We start from the raw sequence: 23,762 nt of genomic DNA on the forward strand, positions 1-23,762 counted from the left end.
GCGTACTTATGTAACAAGACCGTGGCTGCAATGAAGAGGTTGAATGTAACGCGATTTCATTCCCATGCAGCCCAAATGATATCATTTTCCATAACGACTCCAACGAGACGAGATGATAAATCCGCTTGCAATTGCATTCGTTCGGGGTAGTACACTGAAGACGGAGAATGCGAAACCTTACCTTATTTTTGAACTCATTAAAAATCAATCGAGCTTGATGGCGCACACAGTAATTTGTTTTCTTTCCTGATTTTGCTTATTGCACTACTGCAGGTTTAGCAATTTCATGGTAATACAATTTAACCTGGGCTTAACCTCTCTCAGTCAAGCTCCTTATTTGCACAGTTTATTTGCGTTCTAATCAGGTAACTTTTGATTTTTAGACAACGCTTTTATAACTGAATCCTTTTCCGCAATTTGGGAATCCTGTTCAGCAATTTTGCGTTTCAAATTCTCAATGATAGCCAAAAGTTCGTCAGGATTGGGTGTTTGGGGCCCCAATGTGGGTGTTGTTAGGTCCGAGTCGAGATAGGATATGACTTCGGCAGCAGACGGGCGTAACGCTCGGTCACGAGAGATCATTTTAACGATTAAATTTGCCTAAAACAACAAATTAGGTAAGATGAACTAATACAATTTGGGAATTATATTACCATATTAGGCCACTTAATCCCAATCTCAACTGGTATTTCAGAACGAGATCTCAATGTTTCGATTGTTTTGTATCGTTCCATGTCTGTTTCAAAAGGGTTGAGCAATTCCAAACAAACAATTCCAAGACTGTAAATGTCACACTGTAAAAACCAGATAAAGAAATTAATATAAATGAGTTGTTTTTCATATTTCTTCACCAAACCTTAGCGTCCGGTTCTCGACTAGCCAGTTGTTCTGGTGCTAAAAAAATGCAAAATTTTAAATCTATTTTTATCAGTTGGTTACAAATAGAACCAACCCCCTCTCCGAAATTATTTAAATATTTTAGTAAGAAATTCACTAATTTCAAAACAAAAAAAAAAACAGACTCCCAGACAGCCAAAATAAAACAAAGCTCACACGTTTTCCAGACAGAAGTTATTTTTTTTGCAACACCTAGTGAAATCTTAATAACGCGTTGAATAAAAGACACATGCAAGGTCCAGGAAAGGTCATAAAAAATGTATACCTGCATACGTTTGAGTGCCAACTCCTCTAGTAGCAGCACAAGTTCCAACTGCTCAGTTAATTAAATAATACATGAAAGGAATGACATGACACAAGCAGAAAGTGCAAGCTAAAGCGAACTTACAACCTGGAATTTTAGTTGATATCGCGCCATTATTAGGGACATTCGTGAAGTTAAGCACTGCAAGCCCGAAGTCTCCAATTAAGACCTGATTCGCTGTTGCATCCACGAATATGTTCTCCGGCTAAGATTAGACCAGAACTTACCATGTAAGTTAAATTAGTAATTTAGTTTAAAAAATGATACTTTTATATCGCGGTGAATAATATTGTTGTTGTGAATATAATTTATCCCTTGAACGATTTGGCGGAATATCGACAACTCGAGATCTATGCTGTTTAACACTCTTTTCCTTTCATTTCGATATTTCAACCAACTTCGCAACGTTTGTGGACATAACTGCATCTGAATATACAGTAACATCGCAGGAGATGGAAAAGATCGATTGAAACGCCAGTTGCTGCTCAACACGACACTGTGATTTGTCGTACCCACTTCACAACGGGTCTGAGAATAGCAACGTGAAGTTGAATTCGTCGGTGTATCACCTTCAAATATAATGCTCTCTCCTTATTAAAAACATAAGCTTCAATAACAAGAATAATCATTGCAGTGTCTAGTTTTCTTACCATTGGAGCTAATAACCATTTCACAATTACTGGAAAAGGATGAGCTAATATTTACTGTGGATCTGTGTTGAGACGAAATACTGAAATCATGAACATGCTGAACGATCCCACTGGAGAACGAAATGAAAAATTACTGACTTGAACAAAGCCTTCTTTGAAAATGAAAACTTACTTCTGAGTCTGTGGAGGACATCTTTCAAGTGGAGAGACATTCGTTGGAGTTTCACTTTCAAAAACAACACTATCACCTTTCAAGTAACATACGAAAATAAGCTTTCCTAACTAATAAGAGTAGATAGCTCAATTATTTTTTTTTCTTACTACTAAATGAATCTAGAAACGATGATTTTCGAATTCTTTCACGGGATTGGGAAGAGCTTATCACTGTGGAAAGTCGGTCGTCTTGAGAAGAAATACTGATGTCATCCATATGCTGAAGGATCTCACTGTAATAAACGACATTTGAAAATTATTCGGACTTCAAAAAGAAGGTTTCGCAACAATTATTATATGTACTGAAATGTTTGTGTTGGACAATATTCCAGCCACGCACTCTTATACGCAACTATGTTTGGATGATGAAGTTGAGAAAGAAGTTGCACTTCACGAAGAATTTTGGCAGCAGATTTTGGCCTAGAAATAACGAATTTTTTTTTTATTATTATTTCAAACTAGAAAAACATAAGGAAATAAAACACAAAAAAATACCCGATCAGAATTTTCTTGATTGCATATTCCATGTTATCGATAAAATTGTAAGCTTTATAAACAACACCGAAGCCACCAGCTGCTATAAATTCCATTTCTTTGAAATCTAACTGGTAACGCGATGTAAACAAATGTTCACTGCCATCAGTTGAGCTCCTAAGAATTTATAATGAAAACTCTCTTAGATGCTAAAAATGGGTTTTCCATGGAACAAGTAGTTACCAAATATTTCCAGCAACTGGAGATGGATTTGCAACAACCAATGAACCACCTGTTATAGGTGTTTGCCTACTTGTAGCTATCTGACGTTTTGCAAGGCAAAAGAGTTTATTCAAGTCTGAAGAAATTTTCAATCTCACTCCTGCCATTTCAGGGAATCCAGCAGTTGGTGGTAGAAGACGAGAGCTTACAAAGTATTTTCTTATTGCTGGATATACAGAACATTAGAAATATAGGTATAGAATTAAGATAATGAAATGAACTCACCATCATACAGTTCTTTTTGCTTAGCTGAATCAGTTTCGTGTATGGCACACATTCTTTCCAACATACACTCTATGAGCAATACATGCGGGAACTGATGACGGAGAGTAGATGCTAGACTAGTGGATTCTTCTATTGGACCTGAAATCATAAGAAAACGAAGATGAATTGTGAGATCTTCTTCAGAAATAAATACCATAAAAGGTATCAGCTCTTAAAAAAAATCGCTTCAAGTGTAAATTGAACAGATGACCTCCATCAAAGGTAGTTATAGGCACGGGTAGAAAACTCATTTCTCTTTCAAGTTCTTCTTCGATGTGAACGAAATGTCATGGAAATGTAATTGATTCCGCAGTGGTACTTTTCAGTCTATGAGGATTTCTCATAATGTTGTTCACACTGAATCTATCTAGATTGGTTGAGCAACACTAGAAATTTTAGAAGTTCATCCATACATTAAAAATTATTCCCTCCTTCCATCAAATCATTAAATCCATTGTAAAAACAACTTCAAACTTCGGATCACTAATTTTCTTTGCACATTTCAAGCAGTAGCAGACTACTTCATCAGAAGGCGACGCCGCCAGACGGGCGAAATAACCTTATCGAAATTGCTAGAACGTTGTGTCGCCTGTGTGCTAGTGGCGCTATAATAAATAAAAAGAAATTGCAAAATTGGAACAAGGAGAAAATCAGAAAATAAATTGTAAATTACATTAGTTGTACTTTATATTGAATAAATAAGAAAACGCATAATTGATAACGTTATAACAACTGATTGAATAACAAGATAATGGATTCGTGGAACCATTAAGTGGAACCCTCGGGACGTTTTCGGTTTTCAGTTTTTGGTCATTGGATGTCCTTGAACTCGCAACGTGATTATCGTCACTATATTTCATATTTAGTTTTTAAGTAGGACCTAAAGGAAGAACTTATTGTCGAGCTGAAGGTAAGTTGGAAATTGAAACCATTTTTTAGTGAACGGAGTGACTCCAGTGATAAGCAAATTTGACTCAGACTCACTCAACAGTCAACACTCAAGAACGGGTCACGTTTAAGGCGATGTGCATTTGTTTCTAAGCCCACTGCCCAATCAGCTGATCAGCAGTTCCTCACTTTCTTGTTTCGGGCGGCAAATTGGTCAGTATTTTTCACGTGCTGGACAAACACAGTTGACTTTTAGTATCCTCATTCTCATGTTTTTTCATATATCTGGTAAGTTAATTGGTCCTTGTAATGTTATTGTGGAATGTGATAACTTAACTAACACGTGATAAAGAGCACGTGAGTTTGTGATTGATTTATCGACCACCCACTTTAAGAACAAGTAGCATATTCACCTTATTTTTGTGACTTGGATTAAATCATTAAAGTATAGTAGTTCATAAACTTAATTGAAGTAATCATGCTGCTGCTGTATTTTAACGACAAAAAATATGTGCTTCTTTCATTTAGTGTTATTTAGAAAGATCTCACACCTTACCAGTTTTCCGCTTGTATTAAATTTTTTATTAACCACGAGGTTCTAAATGCAATGTATAAATAACTTCGAAAAATTGATTTTGTTGTTAGATCACATATTTAACTTGGGAGTTGTTTGATTGTGTTTCAGGTTTACAATTTTCAGTAGAATTTACTGATTTATTGTGAGGATGGAAAGGAAATCTTTTGGCTTCACACAGTCAAGGTTTATGACAAAAAAACCTTCACCACACAGAAACAGTGAGACTACTACTGCATCTCCCATTGTTACCCCTCCTGCCAATCCTTTCTCTCGTAAGCCACCACAGAACCCTGCAACTTCTGGACAAAGTAGTGAAACAGGTGAACTTGCTCATCATGAACCTCAAATGGAAATGGGAGCAGGCTTTCCAGGTTTCTTCCATAGCACACGGAGCTCACCTACCAACCGTCCAAGTCGATTTTTTTCACCTGCTTCAAAGAAAGTTGAAGAATATCCTTTCACACCTACTATCAAATCAACAAACTGGCGTGGTGATGACACGAGATCGCCTATTACACCTGCGGACAGTCCATCACCTCGTGTGACATCGCATCCGACCTCTTTTGATTCGAGTGGTGAAGTGGAAGGACTTTTCATCCATCGACCACATATCAGCGCCGGTCTTCCAAGTTTCTTCCAACGTCCATTTAGTTCACCCGCTTCAGACTTTTCTTTTACGCCTAAAAGGAAACCAACTGTGGCCGAGATAAGTCCTGACAAATCTTCATCCCCCATCGGGTTTGCTAGTAGCAGTGTTACGCCTTTTAGTACACCATCACGATTTAAAGTAAACAGCTTCTTGCATACTACAAAAAGGAGCTCTGAGGTACAGTTTAAGCCAATTACACTAAAGATTTTTTTACAATTTTAATGGTTTATTAAAACAGCAATTGTGTGTGTTAAAGCAGCAGCAACTACCCATCGAAACTCAAGACCAGCAATTTAAAGATGATGGAGCTTCTGCAGGTGCTAACGATTCAGAACATTCGGCCTTCTATCGATTCCAATTAAACGAAACAGTTGATAGTGAAAAACCTTATTTGGACGACAGTAATAGTATATCCTTAATCTATCTCTGTTGTTAAATGTTTAATCCCTCTTTTTCCTTTACCAGGTGATAGAAAAAGTAGTTCAGACTGGATGAATGAGTCTTCATTTCAATCTGACCAAGAGAAAACCTCATTCGAAAGGGAAGTGCGATCGTTAACCGAAAAATTGCTAGCGGCCGCTGCAAATACTGAGTCAAATATCAAGACAGAGAACACATCTTTAAAGAGAGAATTGAGTAAGTCGCAGCAGCAAATTTGTCATTTAGAAGCGCAGTTTGATGAGCTGAAAAAAAATCAATCGGAGGTATTTACTCACATAGTTTCAATAATAAAAAAGGAAATTAAGATTTCACCTTCATTTTACTTCTGAAGGCTATCAAAAGAGCCAGTGATCTGTCGCGTGAAAAGGAAACGTTGCATAGTCACATTAGAAACTTACAGGAACAAGTTTCCGCTGTCGAAGAGCAACTTGAACAGAAGCAAGGTCAGTGTGAAATGGTGAATTCACAGTTAGAAGACAAGGAGCAACGGCTGAAAGAGGCACTTGAACGCATTTCGACGCTAGAAGAATTATTACGATCATCAGATGAACGACTCTCTGCCCTTCAAACCCAGTTGCAACAAGTTCTAAGTGAACGCGAAGCTGTAATTATGAATTAATTTTTTTTTTTATCGAAGTTAAAAATCGGAAATGCTTTATTGATCTTATAGGCGGAACATAAAGTAAACGCGCTAACTGGGCAAGTTGATTGCCTCCAAGAAAATCTCTCTACTTTAGGATTAACGATGTCCAACGCTGAAAATAATTTTCACTCTGCCCTGAACGACTACAAAGACAAACAGGAGAAGCTTGCGAAAGAGCTAGCCAACTATCAAATTACGGAATCTGCCTTGAAAAATGCTTGTACCGACTTCGATTCTGTAAAAGAAGAACTCGGAAGCTGTACTAATGAATTGATTAAGGTTGTTGGCTCATAATTTGACGATCGTAAGATTAATTTCATTTGACGACTAATTTCATTTTCTCTCAGGCGCGAGCAGATTCTAAAGCCATTGAGAAAGAGAAACTTGAATTAGAGGAACATTTTGCTTGTCTCAATGAAAAGTATTCGATTTGTGAACGATCGCTGTGTACTGCTCAAGAAAATATCTCTTCACTTGAGTTGACACTCAGTGCACTTCAAGCCGAGATTCAACAGCTTAAACTTCATTTGGAAACTTCTTCTACAGAACTCTCCACTGTACGCACTTCTTTCAATTTATTGATTTGACACACTTTTTTATTTTTGTTAATACTTTTATGTAGACGGGAGAAAAAGCGTCGAAATTTCAAGAGGATAACGAGGTGTTGCGTTCTCAGTTAGATTCTTTGCGGGAATATTTTAAGGATTCTGAAGAAAACCTTCGATTGGACTTAACTAAAGTACAACAAGTACTCGATTGCGAAATAGCAGCGCACACTGAAACTAAAATGTCGGCAGTGAAGATGTTGAGCGATACTAAAAATGCCTTGGAATTTCAAGTAAATGAATTGCAAGAAAATTTTGTAGTGGTTGAACGTAAAAAAGAATTAGTCAAACAAGAACTCGACAGTGAACGATCGGCACACAGTGAGACTAAATCTGACTTAGAACTATGCAAGAACCAATTAGAAGAAGATCGGAATCGTCATTTATTGGAATTGTCTAAGGTTCTTAAAACTGATAAAATTCGATGTTTTTTACCCTATTTAACCCTAATTATGTGTAACTAGGTCCAGGATACTGTAAATGTTTTGAAGGATGAGAAAAATCAGCTGAAATCTGAAATCGACGAGTTCCGGGGAAATTTGGTTGCGGCGTTCAGCCAAAATGAATCAATTAAGAAAGAATTGGACGACGAAAGAACGGCGCACAACGAGACAATGTCATATTGGAAAAGTTGTAAGGATCAACTGGTAAACGATAAATATCAACATTCTGTCGAACTATCCAAGGTAATTTTCTATTGCATATTTCCATGAACTGTATGTTCCTACCTACATATCTTACATCTAGATTCAAAATGCGATGAAGGTGTTGAGCGATCAAAATAAATTCCTTGAAGCTCAAGTAAATGAATTGAAAGGAAACATAGGAGAGGCTGAGCGCCAAAATAAATCGATCAAGCAAGAATTGGACTGTGAAATAACAGCGCACCAGGAAGCAAAATCAAACTGGAAACTTACCCAGAATCATCTGGAAGACGACCAGAACGAACAGTCAGTCGAAATATCGAAAGTTAGTTCTAATGCCGAATATACACATAAATTATTTTTTGCTCTACTCCATTTAAAATGTCTTATACTTAGCTTCAGAGTACTTTGCAGATAATGAACGACCAGAAGAAATTCCTGGAAGCCCAGGTTAATGATTTGCAGTGCAAATTGGTTGCGGCTGGACGAAATCATGAGGCGATCCGAGAGAAAAACCTTTCGTTTGAACGTCAATTGGAATTTTCAGCAATAGAAATTTCAACTGTATGCTTTTCCCTGTACATTTTAGGTTAACTTAATCACAAAAATTTCGTCCATTCTAGTTGAGGGTAGAAGCTCAAGAGCAAACCAACAGAAATAACGAACTCCAGGCTCAACTTGATGAAATACGGATGAAATCTGCATTAACAGAAGATAACTTGAAGGCAGCATTGAGTAAATCTCGCAAGGAGCTCGATTCGCAACGAGAAACTTATCAGGAGACCGTGCGAAATTTGACGGAAGCACGTTTTCAACTTCGTTCCTCAGAAAGTACATGCAACGAAACTCTTTTCGATCGAACCAAGGTAAAACTGTCAACACCTTTGTTCCTTAATATTCTGTGTCAGTCACATTTTTGTTTTAGCTACAGGCTGAAATAGCCAATCTCTTGAACGAGAAACTGAAAATCGAAGAAAAAGCCCAGTGTTTGGAAAGAACAGTGAGAGCTCAAGAGCAGAATATTGAAACAGTCACAGAAAACAATCTCAAGCTAATGAAGGACAAACTGGAAATCGAAGAAACAGTCAAACGTCTGGAAAAGGAATTAAGTTTTCAGGAGCAGAATCTGGCCGTACTTACTGCAGGCAATGCTTCTTTGAAACAGTCGCTTAGCGCTTACGAAGAATATATAAAAATCACCCATCAAAAGTGTCAACTCGTTTTCACTGAAAACTCTGGAGTATAATTTTCCATCAAGTATTTCCCGCATTAAACTGAATGTATAAGTTAATTTCTTTTTAGGCTGTGAATAATGCAAGAAATCTGATAGATGAAATTAAAATATTGAACGAGAAAATGGAAATCATCCGACAAAATGCCGAAGTTGTTGATGAAGACTTTAAGGATTTAAATTTTTCTTTTGAAAAGTTTATAGAGACGAAGAACTCCTCCTTTATGGAAATCTGGGAACGTCTACAGGATAAACAGTTCTGTCTTACATCTTCGGTTGAAGCGCTACAAAGAGCAACCATTGAAAAGTCCTCGGTTGGTACATTTCTTATTGATATGGTTATCAAAATTAAAGAAACTATGTAATTTTAGTTGGAAAATGAGATATCCGGGTTGAGAACTGAAAAAATGGAGTTCGAGAACAAAATCAAGACGTTAACAGAAAACTCAGTAACATCGGAATCTACCCAAGAAAAACTTCGAAACAGAAATGCTGTTCTAGAGAACATGAAATCATCAGCAAGTCAACAGATTTTAGATCTTCAAAAGCGCGTGCATTCAGTAGAAGCTGAACTAGCCTTAGTATAATGCAAAACCTTTTCTGATATACCGAATTTAGTTCTCAACTTTTATGTTTCTCCCAGTCAAACGGAAAAGCCCAAGAACTGGCGAAGGAGAAATCGAGTCTGGAAAATCAACTAGGTTCATTACGCCGCCAGTTGCAAGCGTCCCTTGACAAAAGTGAAAAAACTATTCGAATGCTGATTGCAGATAAGGAAGAGCTTGAGAAAAGCACCAAAACACTGACAGAAACCACAGTTAAGTGGAAATCTGCTTACGAACAAATGTGCAATCGAAACTCGGCTCTAAATAGTTCGGTGGCTTCGTCAAGTCAGCAGATTTCAAATCTTCAGCAAAGTGTCGATGCTCTGGAAACGGAGCTAAAATTGGTATAAAGCATCTTTCTAATATAATTTACTTCTTTTTAAGACTTTCTTCTCTTCTCTTTTCAGTCGAATGAAAAAGCTAGAGATTTCCATGTGTATAAAACAAATCAGGAGTCTCAGCTAGGATCACTTCGCCAACAGCTGCAAGTGTGTCAAGAGAAGTCCAGTCGGGATTTGGAAAAATTGCGAACCCAAATGGAAATCGAAAGAGCCTCTCACGAAGACTACAAAACGCGTCTTGGCGTCACTGACAGTAATCCTCAGGAATCCAAAGTGCTTACGAATGAAATTAAGCATGGAGGCCCAAAGGTACGCATTAGTATTCGCAAAGTCATATTGATTATAATTTGATGTTTTATTGCATAACTTGCAACAGTATCAGTATGTTAAGTGTTAACACATGCACCTTTTGATATTTTGGGTCAGGTCGCGAGCAAATTAAGTAAGAGATTCGTGAACGATAACCAAAACTCGAATGCTCAGCGAAATGAAATGCTATCAGCACCATCAGTTTTCACCAACGAAGAATTTCAGAGACGACCGTTGAACGACTGTCGTAAGCAATTAGAAACGGGGAAGACGTCACATAAAAACCAGTCCAACAACTCGGAAAGTTCTTCAAATGAATTCGGTCTTGCAAACTGCCTCGAAGACACCGTCAACATTTCTTCTAAGGTAAAGGCTTGATTTTGTGTAGAAACTTGTATAGCCTGGGTTTTTAATTGATAGATATTATTAGCTATTATATTTTTTATCGCCACACGACTAAGAGTATGTTAATGTCCCCTATCTCACGAGATTACTATTGTGTGACCGTTATTCTCGCTTTGATTTAAAACCAAGCTTTTCCTATGCTCAGAATAAGGACGCAGACAAACGTGGCAGTAAAACATTAGCAACGGACGGAGAAAATGAGGCGGTTAAAATTATTGAAGAATCTCCACCTTCGGCTACTCGAAAGTTAAGTTTCAAATGCAAGGTGGAAATAAGCCTTCTCGAGTTTATATTGTTATTTTCTTTTTTATGTTTAGGCTCCTACAAGAAGTGCGGCGGCTGCTGCCAAACGATCACTTTCCGTTAAGATAGAATGCGAGGTTTTATTTCTAATATTTTTCGCCTTGGTCTTTTTTTGGTTTAATTTGTTCTAATTCACTCTCGTTTAATTTTCTTAGTATTCTTCTAACACCAGTAGCAACGAGCAACGCGCAACTGAGATCAACAATGAGGCATACGCAATTCGTGGGCGGAAGAAGGTATTGATCTCTTTCTTTCCTTTCGTCACCCTCTTAAATTTTCTATTTATAATATTTCAGTTGGTTCTCCCTCCATCTCCACCATATGCTTTTCCGACGCCGTCGCCAATATCAGTAGATAGCAAACATGTCCAACAGGTTATATAAGCATAACATTTTATATGTATAAACCAAGGTTAAAACGTTTTGTCATTGTTTATACTGTAATAGAATCCAAAATCACCGGAAAAAGCTGTCAGAGCTCGAAATGAAGAAGCTCAAGTCAGTGCTAACGAATCCTTTTCAGCGACACCTTTTCCACCGGCTAAGCAGACTTACACCCGAAAACGCTTATCGATGACTGCCCGTACCTGCAAAACCAATTCAAGTCCAGTCCGTCCCAGCCCGCTCTCAGCTCGGGTAGCTAAGAAATCTCGTAACAAGTAGAGTTATCTTTTTTCAAGAGAGATCAACATGCCTTGCGAATCCTTATTGAAATAGGAACTTTCAAGTAATGGATGGGCAATTTTCATTCGAATTAACTTGGTGTTAAAAATTGCCAAAAGCTTTTCATTTCTTTTTCTCGAGTTCCATAACTTAAAAAATGTCTTTATTGTAAGTTGGATTTTGTAAATTCCTCTCTTGTGTTGGCTGCTAGGAAGGTAATTCAAGTGGTATCTTTTTTTGGCAGTCATTTAGTTCCCTCCTTTCATCCCCTTTGTTCTCTGAAAGCAATACATGTGTTAATTTCCCGTACGTATTACTCCATTTTTTTCTACTTAAGTTTTAGTTGTTGTCTCCCTGAATCAAAATTTAAGTTTAAGCGAAAATAAAAAAAAAATGTTTATGTTAATGCCGGATGGTGGAATGGAAACACTGCTTCACAGTTCTTCTGAAAGTTCTTTTACTTTGGCAGTTGGGAGTTAAGGTAGTTACTTAAGGAGCAAAGCGAACTTAGCAATCAGGCAACTATTATTTAAAAATGAAACGTAAAACCTTGGTGAAGCCGCCAATTAACTCCAGCAGTCTGAAAGCCTCCCTCTGGACTCCGGCTCTCCTCCCAGAGGACTGGAGGGAACCTGGCGACGCAAAGTCTCGTAGCATAATAAACATGAACGAATGAACGGAACGACTGGATTGCTTTCAAATTTGAAGACAGCTCAACATTGTTCGAATATTGAATCCTACGAATACGGAGATAAATGAGAAATGAATCAAATAGGAACAAGTGGGAAAGGTCATTGGAAGTGAATCAAAATGGTTTCCCCAGAAAGTGGTTGTTGGTGAAATGCTGAAGGACAACTGGTCGACATTCACTCGTGAAAGACACATGCCCCAACGAGACGGTTCTAAAATATGCAGACCTGGTAAAATACAAAGAACGCAATCAATTCAATTCAATTCAATAATAGTAAATAATTTTTTGTTTAAGTAGTACTAATGAGAGTTCCAGTGAATGAAGTGGAAAGGACGAGCGTAACGAGAAACCGGCCATAAGCTGAAACATCGACACTGGCGTCATTGTGGATTTTGCATTCGGGAAGGACAATGTTGGCCTAAGGATCGCGGATGTCGGGGATGTATTTGTCTTTCGCGCAGAAATCCCAGGCCTGAATTCGGTACGTCAGATGAGCGCTGAGTGACATTTGTGATTTCGCATTCCGGCGAAGAGTACAGCATTGTTGCCCTGGGCCTTGTTCGGCTACTCCGGAAGCAATTCTGGCAGCTCCAGTTCCACCTCCCATAACATGTCCGACACGCGGGAAAATCCTCCAAGGTGGCGGGGCATTACGGGGACTACCAATAGTCGGCGAAGTGAGCCTTTTCTCTACCGCAGCCACAAATCCTTCGCCTCTCATCGCGTTGGAGAAACGCGAGGGAATGACCGGGGAACAGCCAAAGGTCCAGGCCTGGGTGGAGTTCCTGGAAATCATCTGACGTTACTGCCGGCTACCGATGTTGTCGTCGTTGCTGGTGGTGGTTGTGAAGTAGAAGTCACATCGGCCGAATCAGTTGAATTGATTCCGCGTCGGGAAAAGAAATGGGTGATATTTTCCACCATAGTCGAAAGCCAGAGACGATAAAGAGTTCGGTCTTGGTGGTACTCCGCTATCCGGCGCTCCTGGCTGTTGAGATGGGAGCGTTGCTGCTTCCGCTGCCGTTACCCATATTGTTTTGTTGCACATTAGACAAATACTCTCTCCACGGAAGCCTGTCAAATGGATTATCAAGGTCAAAAACTGTGATCCTAATAAAGCGATTAAAGTTTACCTCATTCGCTAGTCAAGGGTGAACAATAGGACTCGACTGTCGACAACGATTCGCTGCCGTTGCGGCGGGCTCGGCCATCACATATGAGAGAGTGAGCCAATAAATAAAATAAAAACAAAACAAACAAAAAACAGTAAAATTAATGATGAAATAAAAAATGTCCAAGAGAGACGAATTTTACCATTATCTGTATCGGAAGAATCTGTCTCCATCTTCGAGAAGGCGAAATGGGCGATAACGGAATTTCAATGTTTAGACTACTAACCGTTCCTTGGGTGGTTGAAAACAATTCAAGTTGCTACATCTTCATGATGAACACTGAACAATTTAGAGGTGCCAATAACATGAGTCACGAGAGAGCCTATCAAATAAAAGAAAAAGTAATTAATGAAAAAAAGTAAATAAAGAATAAATTATTGTCATCAATGTCAAGATAGTACTACAACTTGTCAATGTGCCTGGTGTGGTAGTAAAATAATCATGTGATGCTTACCTGTGTTTCCAACAAATATTTTGATCATAAAAGTGATGTTTGGTAGCTGAAGTTGTGGTTAGTATGAATTAACCAGGAACTTGATGTAAACTGGGAATGTGAATGGTCCATGAATATCACCTGACAGACACACTATCTAGCAATAGTATAATACAGAGATGTGTTTAACAACAACAGTGTCAGTTGACAAATGTATCTATAATATCTATACTACATCTATCTATCTATCCATACTCTATACTATACTATCAATACATATTTGCTTACATGTCACATGTCATTAGCACTTATACTTTTTGGGGGAGATTGAATAATCCAATCCAAAGCGAAACAATTCCATGTCACACTTTTGTCACTTCTTGCACCCATGCGATCTGGTTATAACCACGTGTAAAGTTGCCAAGGGTACAACACCCAGGTATGATGATTGGGTAATCGAGAAACAAAATTAAAAAATTGATTTGGACGGATATTTGTCGATGAACAATTCAATTGCTGAAACTTTTGACCACATGCTGAAATGAAATCTTAACCGATTCTTCTGAGTTCTGGCTAGCGTCTAACACTCCAACGAGAATTCTGACATTTTAGTGAGCTTCATGCTTCATTCAAAAACGAGCAGACGTACTTTCGTGGAACGAGAAGCGGCGTTGCCAATTTATGCAACTCAAACCGCCTAATGAAATATTTTTAGAAATGCCAAATGCGACTTCAAAGATCAAAGATAAAGCGCCGAAATATAGCGGATATCACTTTTTCTCTGGCACAGCTAAAGTAAAATCGTGGTGTCTTGATGTGTAGTACGAACAATTGAGTTTGCAAATGCATTGTTGTTGTTGCATTGTTGTCGTTGGCAGAATACAGTTTGGCGACTAGAATCCATACAGGAAATTCGAGGGATTTTTATGATTCGAATTAGATTTAAAAGATATTACATCTCAGAATCTAGTTACAATAAATAGCTATAATTTAACATTTTCCGTTGTGATGATTTCTATGCCTCGCTCCTACGGGAACCCGGAACCTTTCGGCTTTCACGGCGTCGACCATTTATAAATAATTGAAAATGAATTCCTTCTTATTTTATGTAGTGTGTATTCCTGTTAGAAGATAATGCATAAATTAATGGAGGGGTAACCAGATTGGTCGGACATTTGGGGAGAAAAATGGCCACAGGCCATACCTTACATTACACTATAGAGCTAATCTTTGCAAGACCAATTGGGAGAAAAAAAAAATCGGGGAATAGAAGTGGGAGAAGGTATAGAAAATGCCACATATCTTTGATAACAATAGTTGAGCACGGCACCAGATATGGCCTTGCACACTGGTCATTCTGCGAGACAGTATTTTTGTTGTGAAAATCCCGACCGATAATACAAAAGCAACAACAAAAGAAACAAAAAAAATACTTTGATCAAGAAGTATAAGCAACCTGTCAACTGCAAGGCAACACACACGCGTTAACATAAGAATAACATTAACTTGCACTCGTTGACGCTGCCACAGTATAAAATAGACGAATGCTGAATGACCAAGAAGCGTAAGGCGTGTCCGGAGAAATGATCCGATTCGAATAATAATAATAATTATTAAAAAAAAAGATCCTTGATTGATGTTTAAAAAAAAAATAAAAAAATCGAAATACATGTCGAAAGTGTGTGAAAAAGTAGGAGAAAAAGTGTGGAGGAGAAGGAATCGGGAGGAGAATTGGGTATCGTCAAAAGTCGGGTGCTATTTACAGCGAACTAGAGTCAAGTCTCAAGATCTTGGGCGGCATCGTCAGCGTTGGCAAATCATCCGTCACGTTCATTTTGTTTGGTTTGATTCCTTTCATCTCGACATGAAAAAAGACAAGCGCACAAGTTGTATCTGATGATTTTATACTTTCTTTCGTATAAATTAAACAAGTCGGGGAGAAATAGTCAATAATGCCATATAAAGAAATAGATAACAATCAAAAGAGCCAATAGATTCCATCACAGACCAGCTGGATGTCACCTGTTGCTCTCTCTCTCTTATTATTATTTTTTTTTTTCAAACAAAAAATAGTCGTCTTTTAGTCCCGTCTCGTCATTCGTAAAAAAGTCTTGATTGCGCTTGTGGGTATTTTTTTTGTAATTTTTTGTATTTTGTGAATTTTTTAAATTTTGAGTTTTCAAGTCGAAGAGATGGTCGTTTTTTGAGTTGTTTCTTTTTTCGTCAGATGTAAATAAGATGTAAATAAGATATAATAAACGTCTTTGTGTTTGTTGTTTTTTTGTTTGTTTCTCATTTGCTTTCGTCGTCCGACGTGTTGGCAACGTTTGACTCCGACACACCCAGAATCGGAGCGTCTCGTGATTTGAGGGGGAGAGTCAGGGGAGAAAAGAATAAATAAAACAAGGTTACAATAGATAGAGCAGGTGGGGATGGGGGTGGGGTGGGGTGGGGGGGATTTGGGAGGGAGGCTAGGGAGGACTCGGCTGGGACAGCAGTCTCATCATCAGCAAGGTGGAGGGAGTTTTTTGTTGTTATAATGATAAAATTAAAAGGTGGTATAGATAGAGGTGGAAAAATAATGTAGAAAGTGAAAATCTGATCGATCCAGGGCGAGAAAAACCCCTTTCTACTCTTCATCCTGGCTGTCGATCGTCAGCGCCGATCCGACCGTCAGTTCTACTGGACTCTCTCCATCAGCCTCCGCTTGCTGCTGTTCGTCAGACTTGGCGTTCCTCAATCCGTAGACTTGACCCCGGTTGTAAACGGGGAAGTAATTGGCTGCGCCGGGGACTGCGAAACCGGGAGCCGAGCCACCGCTCACTGGCGTCCACTCATCGCTCTTGACTGCGTAACCGCCAGCGGCTGCTGCTGCTCCGGCGTCGTAAGCGGGAGCCTGCTCCTGTTGGGGCTCAGCTGGAGCAACAGAATAGCTGGCACCGGCATCGTAAGCCTGTGGCTGCTGTTGAGAGTAGTCGGGCTGGGATCCAGCGTCGGAATAAGTCGGTGCCTCAGCGGCGTAACTGGCTCCGGCGTCGTAAGATGGCTCCTGGGGAGCATAGCTGGATCCAGTGTCGTAAGATGGGGCCTGAGGAGGGTAAGCCGGAGCTGGGGCTGAGTAAGCTGGCTCTTGTGGGGCGTACGATTGCTCCTGAGGAGCGTACGATTGCTCTTGAGGAGCGTAAGATTGCTCCTGGGGGGCATAGCTGGCTCCAGTGTCGTAAGATGGGGCCTGTGGTGCGTAGCTGGCTCCTGCGTCATAAGCTGGCGCTTGAGGTGCGTAGCTGGCTCCTTGGTCGTAAGTTGGGACTTGAGGGTATCCGGCTCCGCTGTCGTAAGACGGCTCCTGAGCAGAGTAACCGGCATCGTATGATGGAGGGGCAGATCCGTAGCTAGGAGCTGGGGCGTATTCAGCAACTGGGGCCTGGTAGACGTGCACTGGTGGGCGGACACCCTGGTAGATGATGATGGGTGGCTTGTGGTAGGCTTTGGGTGCTGGAACGTACACTCCCTTGGCCTTGGGCTGCTCGTATCCGTGGCTCTGTCCTTTGGACTTGGGGGCTTTGGGGGCCTTTCCGTACTGTCCTTTAGGTGCCTTGGGAGCTTTGGGTGATCCGTAAGATGCCTTGGGGGCCTTGGGAGCTCCGTAACCCTTAGCTTTGGGTGCTTTAGGTGCCTTGGGAGCCTTTGGTGCGCCGTAAGAGGCTTTAGGTGCCTTTGGTGCTTTAGGAGCAGAGTATCCCTTAGCCTTGGGAGCTTTAGGAGCCTTTGGTGCCTTTTTGGGTTCTTCGGGAGTGATGTAAGCCTCTGGTTGTTGGTAAACGTGAATGGGTGGGTGTCCAGCGTAAACGATATGAGGAGCCTCTGGTGCTGCTGCTGCCTTCGCCTTGGGAGCCTTAGGAGCTGAGTATCCCTTAGCCTTGGGTGCCTTGGGAGCTTTGGGTGCTGCGTATCCCTTAGCTTTAGGGGCCTTGGGTGCCTTGGGGGCCTTTGGAGCTCCGTAGGATGCCTTTGGTTTCTTGGGAGCGCCGTATCCCTTGCTCTTGATTTTAGGCAAAGAGATCTTTGGCAGCTTGGGGGCACCGTACGAAGCCTTAGGTGCCTTGGGTTTCTTGGGGGCACCGTAAGCGGCAGAAGGAGCGGCGTAGTAAGGATCGGGCTGGTTGACGTAAACGGGAGCAGGAGCTGGAGGAGCGCTCAAGTAAAGTGGCTGTGTGTTGGCAACGGGGTAAGCTGCTGGAGCCTGTTCGTAAGCCGGGGCTTGGTGATCGTAAGCAGGAGCCGGTTGTTCGTAAGCGGGAGCCTGTTGATCGTAAGCCGGGGCTGGCTGTTCATAGGCTGGAGCTTGTTGTTCGTAAGAAGGAGCTGGCTGCTCGTAGGCCGGGGCCGAAGGGTAAGCCGGAGCTTGTTGCTCGTAAGAAGGAGCTGGCTGTTCGTAGGCAGGAGCCGTGGCATAAGCCTGTCCAGATGGAGCGGCTTCGTAGGCGGGAGCAGGAGCTGTTTCATAGGCAGCCGGTTGTGGAGCGTAAGCTGGGGCCGGTGCAACATCGTAATACTGAGCAGGAGGAGTGTAAGGAGCTGGGGCGGCCTCATAAGGAGCTGGAGCTGGGGGAGCAGCTTCGTAAGTCTGTGGCTGAGGAGCGTAGGCCGGAGCTGGAGGAGCAGCATCGTAAGATTGCTGCTGAGGAGCGTAAGAAGAAGCAGCAGGAGCAGATTCGTACGACTGCTGTTGGGGGTAAGCTGGAGCCGGAGCGGCATCGTAAGATGGCTGCGGGTAAGCTGGAGCTGGAGCGGGCTCGTAAAATGGTTGAGGGTAAGCTGGAGCTGGAGCAGCTTCATAAGTTGGAGCTGCTGGGGCAGCGTCGTAGGTAGGAGCCGGAGCAGTTTCATAGGCTTGCGGTTGGGGGTAAGCCGGAGCGGGAGCCTCATAGGCTGGAGCGGCTTGTTCGTAAACCGGGGCCGGAGGAGTGTAAGGAGCCGGAGCTGAGGCAGCGTAAGCTGATCCAGCATCGTAAGACGGGGCTGGTTGCTCGTAAGACGAGGCGTATTGAGGAGCCGGAGCCGGGGCGTAGTCTCCCGCTGGCGGGTGGACAACGTGGATGGGCGGCTGGCTATCGGATTGGTAAATCAGGACCGGAAGGTCGTGATGCGGAAGTGGGACGTATTTGATGGGGTGTTCAGCCTTGGGCTGCTTGTATTCGGGCTCAGGAGCTCCGTATCCGTATCCCTTTCCCTTGGATTTCTCTTTCTGTTTGAATAGAAAAAAATGTGATAGAAAATTAATGATTGTCAAAAGAAATCAACAGTTAATCACAAGTCACTAACCTTAGCCTTTTGGGGAAGAGGTGGGGGTGGGAAATAGATGACGGGTGGCTTCTCAGCGGTGTAGACGATGGGTCCGGCATATTTGACTGGAGTAGGGGCTTTGGGTGCTTTAGGAGCCTTGGGTGCCTTGGGTGCTTTGGGAGCTGCGTATCCCTTGGCTTTGGGTGCTTTGGGTGCACCGTAACCGGAGCTGGGTGGGGCCGAATACGAGTCTTGTCCATATCCGCCTCCTCCGCCTCCTTTATCTGCGCATGCTAAATGAAGGGCTATCGCTAAGGATAACAGCCATAAAACCTGCAATTAAACAAAAAAAAACGAAAAAGAAAAAAATAATTAAATCAATTGAAATGATTAATCGGTCGGTCTCAAATGAGGATATCATTATCCGGAATCGCATTGGCTATAACGTGAATGTAGTACAAGTTAACCAAAAGGGAGTCGAGTGTAGGTAAGAACCGGTTGAGGGAACATATGACCACTTCCGGAAAGATGGCCTCAAGCTCGTCGTTGACCGAATTGGCCGGACGCCACAGACATACACACACACACACACACTGGGGAGAGAAAGAGAAAGAAAAAAGAGACTTTTGGTCGTTTGAGGCTAAAGAATACGGAATTTTCTTTCTCCTCCTTCTTGTGGTTGTTGTTGTTGCAGCCAGTCAGATAGGAGAAGGTCAAGGCTACCTGACTCGATGCCCAGGATGGAGGCGGTGGTGGTGGTGAAAGAGGGAGGGAGGGATAAGGAGGAGCAACAGGTGGAATAGTGGCCCCTATGGCAGGTCCCGGAGAAAAGAGGAAGAAGAAGCATAAGACGGGCGCGGGCTTTCAACCTGCTGACCTAGTTACCTAACCTAGCCGGCTCTTTCCCCTCAAAAAAAGAAAAAAAAAAGCTGGATATTATATTAGGCGTGTGCGTGTGTCTTCTTTTTTTTTCTTCTTTTCTCGTTAAGATTCTTTTTTTATTTTTTTCAAAATTTGAATAACAACGTGCGGAGGAGAGAATTATGTGAACCAACAGCTGCCCTCGGGGAAACAACACCCACTCTTTAAGGAGAAGAAGAAGCGTGAACTTTTGTCAAGTGACCTCCTTTTTTTTCTCGTTTCAAATTCTCGCTCCTTTTTTAGAGGGGAAAAGAAAAACAGGAATTCTTCCGGCCAACCAACCAACCACCATCCAAAAGAAATGTAAAAATGTTCACTAAGCGAGCGACATTTTGCGCAAATCTGATCATTTTCTTTCTGTTTTTTTTTTTTGTGTGTTTAGAAATGGTGGAAATCATTTCGACCTTGGCTGAAGGAGACCGGAGAGCAATGCGGATGGATGCGCTCGGTTGTGGTTGTGTTCCGGAGGGGAGTGTATAGAAGAGAAAAGAAAAAATCCCGAAGACCCGTTAGTGCGTGGAATGAGGACGAGAGAGTCAAGGAGGAAGGCACGACTGACCGCAAGGTGTCTCTTCTACCTGATACCGTGTGTGTGTGTGTGTGTGTGCGTGCCCGATATGTACCGTTAGAACAAGTGCATCTTTTTTTTTTTTTTTTTTTAAAGAAAATGGGACGACCTGACCCACACAGACACACACACACAAACACGGAACATGGTGGAACTTCTTCCGGCGATGACCTTTCTTAACCCGTTTTTTAAGTTCCTACATCCCGATCAAAATGATTAAGAATTTTCAAAAACCAGAGAAAAACAGTTACTCTCCCAAGTTCAATTCCACTTTACACGATTTTTCCTTTTTTTTTCCCGCGCTATTTCGAATAGAACGATGTGGAGGAATTCAAAATCAAGATTCTTTTGTCAAATATTCCAGCCACTTGTTTGATGGCGATGGCACACAGTTCACTGATTATTTTTGGTTTTCTAAATCCCGCTATAATGATCCTTTGCGATACTTAATTGAAATGTTTTAAAAAAATTAAAATTTTGCAAAATTCTCCTTCCCAATAATTTTGTTTCAAATTTTTCTTTTTCCAATAATTTTTTGGGCCAAAATGATCGGACTGGAGGGATTCGACAAATGGATTTACTTTGGGTGGAGCGGACGGGATTTGTTTTAAATTGTGAATGATTGAAACTTACGGTAGTATATTTTGACCGTGCCATGATAATAATACAAGAGGTCTTAAGCCTCCACTTGATAAACACGAAACTACACTGACAACTAACTAGGCTGTCTGCCCTTCATGGGGTTTTTATACTCTCCAACCTGTAAGAGCGGCGGTGGCTATAGTTTTCTTCGGCTACGTGTGGATATGGTACGCAGCAACTCCGGCCCTCCGCCGGTCTCTTCCGAGGAGGAGGGTGGAGGAGGAGTTACAAGACACCACATACACACACACACACACACCGTGCACACACTTGCTATAGCAAAGCAGCAGCAGCAGCGACCGGCAATCACCACTAGCCATCCTCAGGTGTGTCTTCCTCTTTCCTTCCAGAGGAATGGCACACAAAACAAAAAGAAGAAGAAAAATAGCTCACGTCGACGCTCTGCTGCTAATGTGGAATGGACAAGAGAATACCCGCGCCATTTTATTATTATTATTACAGTTGTGAAAATAAGCGTTAGACTAAACCCTTCCGCTTATTCCGGCTGATTGCGTTTGACGTGCAATTTGAGTACGTTTGGGGTCTATCCATTATTTAATTTTGATTGATTTCAGCTGATCCATAAGGATCCACCAGCAGCTTTAATAAATAAATTTCGCATCGAAAAATGTTTCGATTTGGCTCGCTTGGCGAGCTGGAGAAAGCCGGGCCAAATAATAAAAAGAAATAAAAAAAGGGGACCAGTTGAAAACATTGGAACGTCATGTTGGGATGTGTTTGTTAAGTTAGAGCCAGAAATCCCCCCCACCACCACCACCACCCTCTTTTGTGTTGTTGAAACGGGCTGGTCCAAGAAACCGACGGGCCAGCAGGAGAGAGAGAGCCCGATGGCAGTGCTCCACTTAGATTCCATTGGCTCTGCGACTCCGAACCAGGAAGTCGATAAGAGAAGAGAGAGAGAGAAAAAAAAGACCGGCCCTTTGGCTGGGCAACATCAACTAGCTCCTATATAGTAGAGAGGAGAAAGAAGAAGAAGGATAAGCTTTTCTCTCTGTCTGTGTGTGTGTGTGTGCGCTGTTTCTTATCTTGGACGTGGGCAGCACTGGGCAAAAGAACGCACACACCGATGGCCTTGATTCCTCTCCGATCGGAGACAGTGGCCGCCTTATTTTACCTGTTGCAAACGCAATCGTCCACGAAATTCAACCGAGTACGTCACAGGGTCGCACAAGTTGACTTCTCGTTATGACCGCCACCGCCGCCACTTTCTTCTGGAAATCCATATCCGCATCGGAGAGACACACAATTTCACTCTGCCCCGATAAAAATTTTAAACCAAAATACCCCCCACGTATGGAATGAAACATTTTGAAAATAACAAGAAAACCAGACCGGTGTTGTCGGCTGCTGCGCTGACGTAATGGGGTCCCTCTGTAAATGTGTGTGTGCGCACATGAAATGAATGACTCGGAAATATTTGTGTTTCTCTTATCTCCGTTTTTGGCTGTGCGCCAATTCTCACCGCGCGACAACGAGTCCCTCGTTGGATTCCGTATTTTTAATCGCAAAAGTTCAGAGGTCAGTCGACGTCACGTCTACATAATAAGTGAAAGAAGAAAAAAAGAGAAATGAGGTGCTGTGCCCGATATGTAATACAGACAGAAAATCTTTTTAAAAAATAATCAGAACAGCCATAGAAAAGAGGCAAGACGCGCATTTTCTCGTGCCGAAAAAAGAAACATTCGAAATAGCAGCAACCAGAAAACAAAAGAAGATCTAATGTCTCATTGTTTGTCTTCCTTTTTGGGCCGGAACAATGGGCTTGTATAAGAGCCGGTTAAAAATGTTCCAGCAGAGATGAGTTTTCGAAAGCCAATCAGAAGGTGGAGGAGATCAAGAAAAAGTTCACGATGATTTGCATTTTTCACGCTTTTGCGTCTAGAGAAATTCGAAACTCGTCTGCGGTTTTTCTGGCTCTGCTGTGAATCTCTAATTGTCTTCTTGTATATTGATTTCATCGACGATTGCGGTTTCAAGTTTGGCTTGTTATTCGGACGTTGTCGGGAGAAAATAAGTTAACACAATTTTGATGAAATTGGCCATGATCTGGTTATGTTTCGGTCCTCTACTAACGAGATGCTGCGTGAAAGCCGCACGTAACAGCCGAAACGATAGACTGGCAGACAGATATAAATGAATAAATTCCTAGTCCTCAATGGATTGGGAAAAAAAACCCGTACTTGGTTCTGAGTGTTCAAGTTGCTTCACCAACGAGAACCACCAAGTGACTTGGTCACAAGGGTGACAAGGAAACTCTGAGATGCCTGAAATGATGCCTTCATCATTTTCTTTTGATACCGTGGTGGGCTCAAACTAGACTATGACAAGAAAGAAAGCTATGTCTGTCTCTGTCTGTCTCTGCCAGCTTTTTACAAGTTACAAAATAGTTCAGGTTTACAAAAATTAAGACAAACATACCTGCCAAAGTAGTGAAATGTCTGTTGTGAAGTTCACCAACTATTTCTTTATTGGTTTTATCTGATTTTATGTGTGTGTGATGTTGATTTTTATTATTTTCTTACACTCAAAGAATTTAAAAAAAAAATTGACGTTTTCATGTGTCGTTTGCTAAATTGTTGTCTGCAATCAGGGTTATGTATTTGCCAGATTGCAAAATTCCAATATTCAATAAAAATGATTG

The 23,762-nt window shown here is 41.4% G+C and overlaps 3 protein-coding genes and 2 long non-coding RNA genes across 18 annotated transcripts; 2 read left to right on the plus strand and 3 right to left on the minus strand.

Moving 5' to 3' along the window:
- Window positions 1–214: 214 nt before the first annotated feature.
- LOC124195328 (eukaryotic translation initiation factor 2-alpha kinase 1-like) lies at window positions 215–3,630 on the minus strand. 4 transcript variants are annotated; one of them, XM_046589696.1, is made up of 14 exons: window positions 3,296–3,630; window positions 3,046–3,183; window positions 2,782–2,986; window positions 2,560–2,715; window positions 2,368–2,484; window positions 2,173–2,297; window positions 2,024–2,099; window positions 1,852–1,961; window positions 1,469–1,788; window positions 1,286–1,406; window positions 1,163–1,210; window positions 857–894; window positions 654–794; window positions 215–600 (listed from the first exon to the last, which is right to left on the minus strand). In XM_046589696.1, the coding sequence occupies exons 1-14, from the start codon at window positions 3,333–3,335 to the stop codon at window positions 358–360; spliced, it is 1,878 nt and encodes a 625-aa protein (XP_046445652.1). In that variant the 5' UTR covers window positions 3,336–3,630; the 3' UTR covers window positions 215–357. The 4 variants fall into 4 exon arrangements, with proteins under 4 accessions (XP_046445652.1, XP_046445644.1, XP_046445636.1 ...); XM_046589688.1 differs by having other exon boundaries at window positions 1,289–1,406; window positions 1,469–1,791; XM_046589680.1 differs by having other exon boundaries at window positions 1,469–1,791; window positions 3,296–3,629.
- Window positions 1,961–2,323, plus strand: LOC124195403. The gene is made up of 2 exons (XR_006875177.1): window positions 1,961–2,106; window positions 2,189–2,323. It is a non-coding gene; the product is annotated as an uncharacterized LOC124195403 (long non-coding RNA).
- A 244-nt stretch (window positions 3,631–3,874) lies between the features above and the next one.
- Window positions 3,875–11,696, plus strand: LOC124195231 (restin homolog). Of its 9 annotated transcripts, none has more exons than XM_046589667.1 (23): window positions 3,875–3,994; window positions 4,658–5,375; window positions 5,437–5,599; window positions 5,664–5,902; window positions 5,971–6,243; window positions 6,310–6,561; window positions 6,630–6,839; window positions 6,905–7,288; window positions 7,352–7,573; window positions 7,635–7,856; window positions 7,928–8,095; window positions 8,155–8,397; window positions 8,457–8,771; window positions 8,834–9,076; window positions 9,134–9,343; window positions 9,406–9,711; window positions 9,775–10,017; window positions 10,135–10,383; window positions 10,568–10,669; window positions 10,740–10,802; window positions 10,881–10,961; window positions 11,022–11,099; window positions 11,172–11,696. In XM_046589667.1, the coding sequence occupies exons 2-23, from the start codon at window positions 4,698–4,700 to the stop codon at window positions 11,385–11,387; spliced, it is 5,160 nt and encodes a 1,719-aa protein (XP_046445623.1). In that variant the 5' UTR covers window positions 3,875–3,994; window positions 4,658–4,697; the 3' UTR covers window positions 11,388–11,696. The 9 variants fall into 9 exon arrangements, with proteins under 9 accessions (XP_046445623.1, XP_046445622.1, XP_046445625.1 ...); XM_046589666.1 differs by lacking the exon at window positions 3,875–3,994 and adding an exon at window positions 4,059–4,185; XM_046589669.1 differs by lacking the exon at window positions 3,875–3,994 and adding an exon at window positions 4,060–4,260 and having other exon boundaries at window positions 7,934–8,095.
- Window positions 11,697–11,770: 74 nt separating this feature from the next.
- Window positions 11,771–14,308, minus strand: LOC124195397. Of its 3 annotated transcripts, XR_006875176.1 has the most exons (6): window positions 13,972–14,308; window positions 13,705–13,840; window positions 13,212–13,572; window positions 12,379–13,152; window positions 11,937–12,304; window positions 11,771–11,875 (listed from the first exon to the last, which is right to left on the minus strand). It is a non-coding gene; the product is annotated as an uncharacterized LOC124195397 (long non-coding RNA). The 3 variants fall into 3 exon arrangements; XR_006875175.1 differs by lacking the exon at window positions 11,771–11,875 and having other exon boundaries at window positions 12,061–12,304; window positions 13,998–14,308; XR_006875174.1 differs by lacking the exon at window positions 11,771–11,875 and having other exon boundaries at window positions 12,061–12,304; window positions 13,705–13,836.
- Window positions 14,309–14,779: 471 nt separating this feature from the next.
- LOC124195410 (extensin-2-like) lies at window positions 14,780–21,310 on the minus strand. The gene is made up of 3 exons (XM_046589801.1): window positions 21,092–21,310; window positions 19,009–19,302; window positions 14,780–18,931 (listed from the first exon to the last, which is right to left on the minus strand). The coding sequence occupies exons 1-3, from the start codon at window positions 21,113–21,115 to the stop codon at window positions 16,313–16,315; spliced, it is 2,937 nt and encodes a 978-aa protein (XP_046445757.1). The 5' UTR covers window positions 21,116–21,310; the 3' UTR covers window positions 14,780–16,312.
- Between the last annotated feature and the right edge of the window lie 2,452 nt (window positions 21,311–23,762).

Source organism: Daphnia pulex, chromosome 1 (assembly GCF_021134715.1).
Source record: "Daphnia pulex isolate KAP4 chromosome 1, ASM2113471v1".
Taxonomy (NCBI): domain Eukaryota; kingdom Metazoa; phylum Arthropoda; class Branchiopoda; order Diplostraca; family Daphniidae; genus Daphnia; species Daphnia pulex.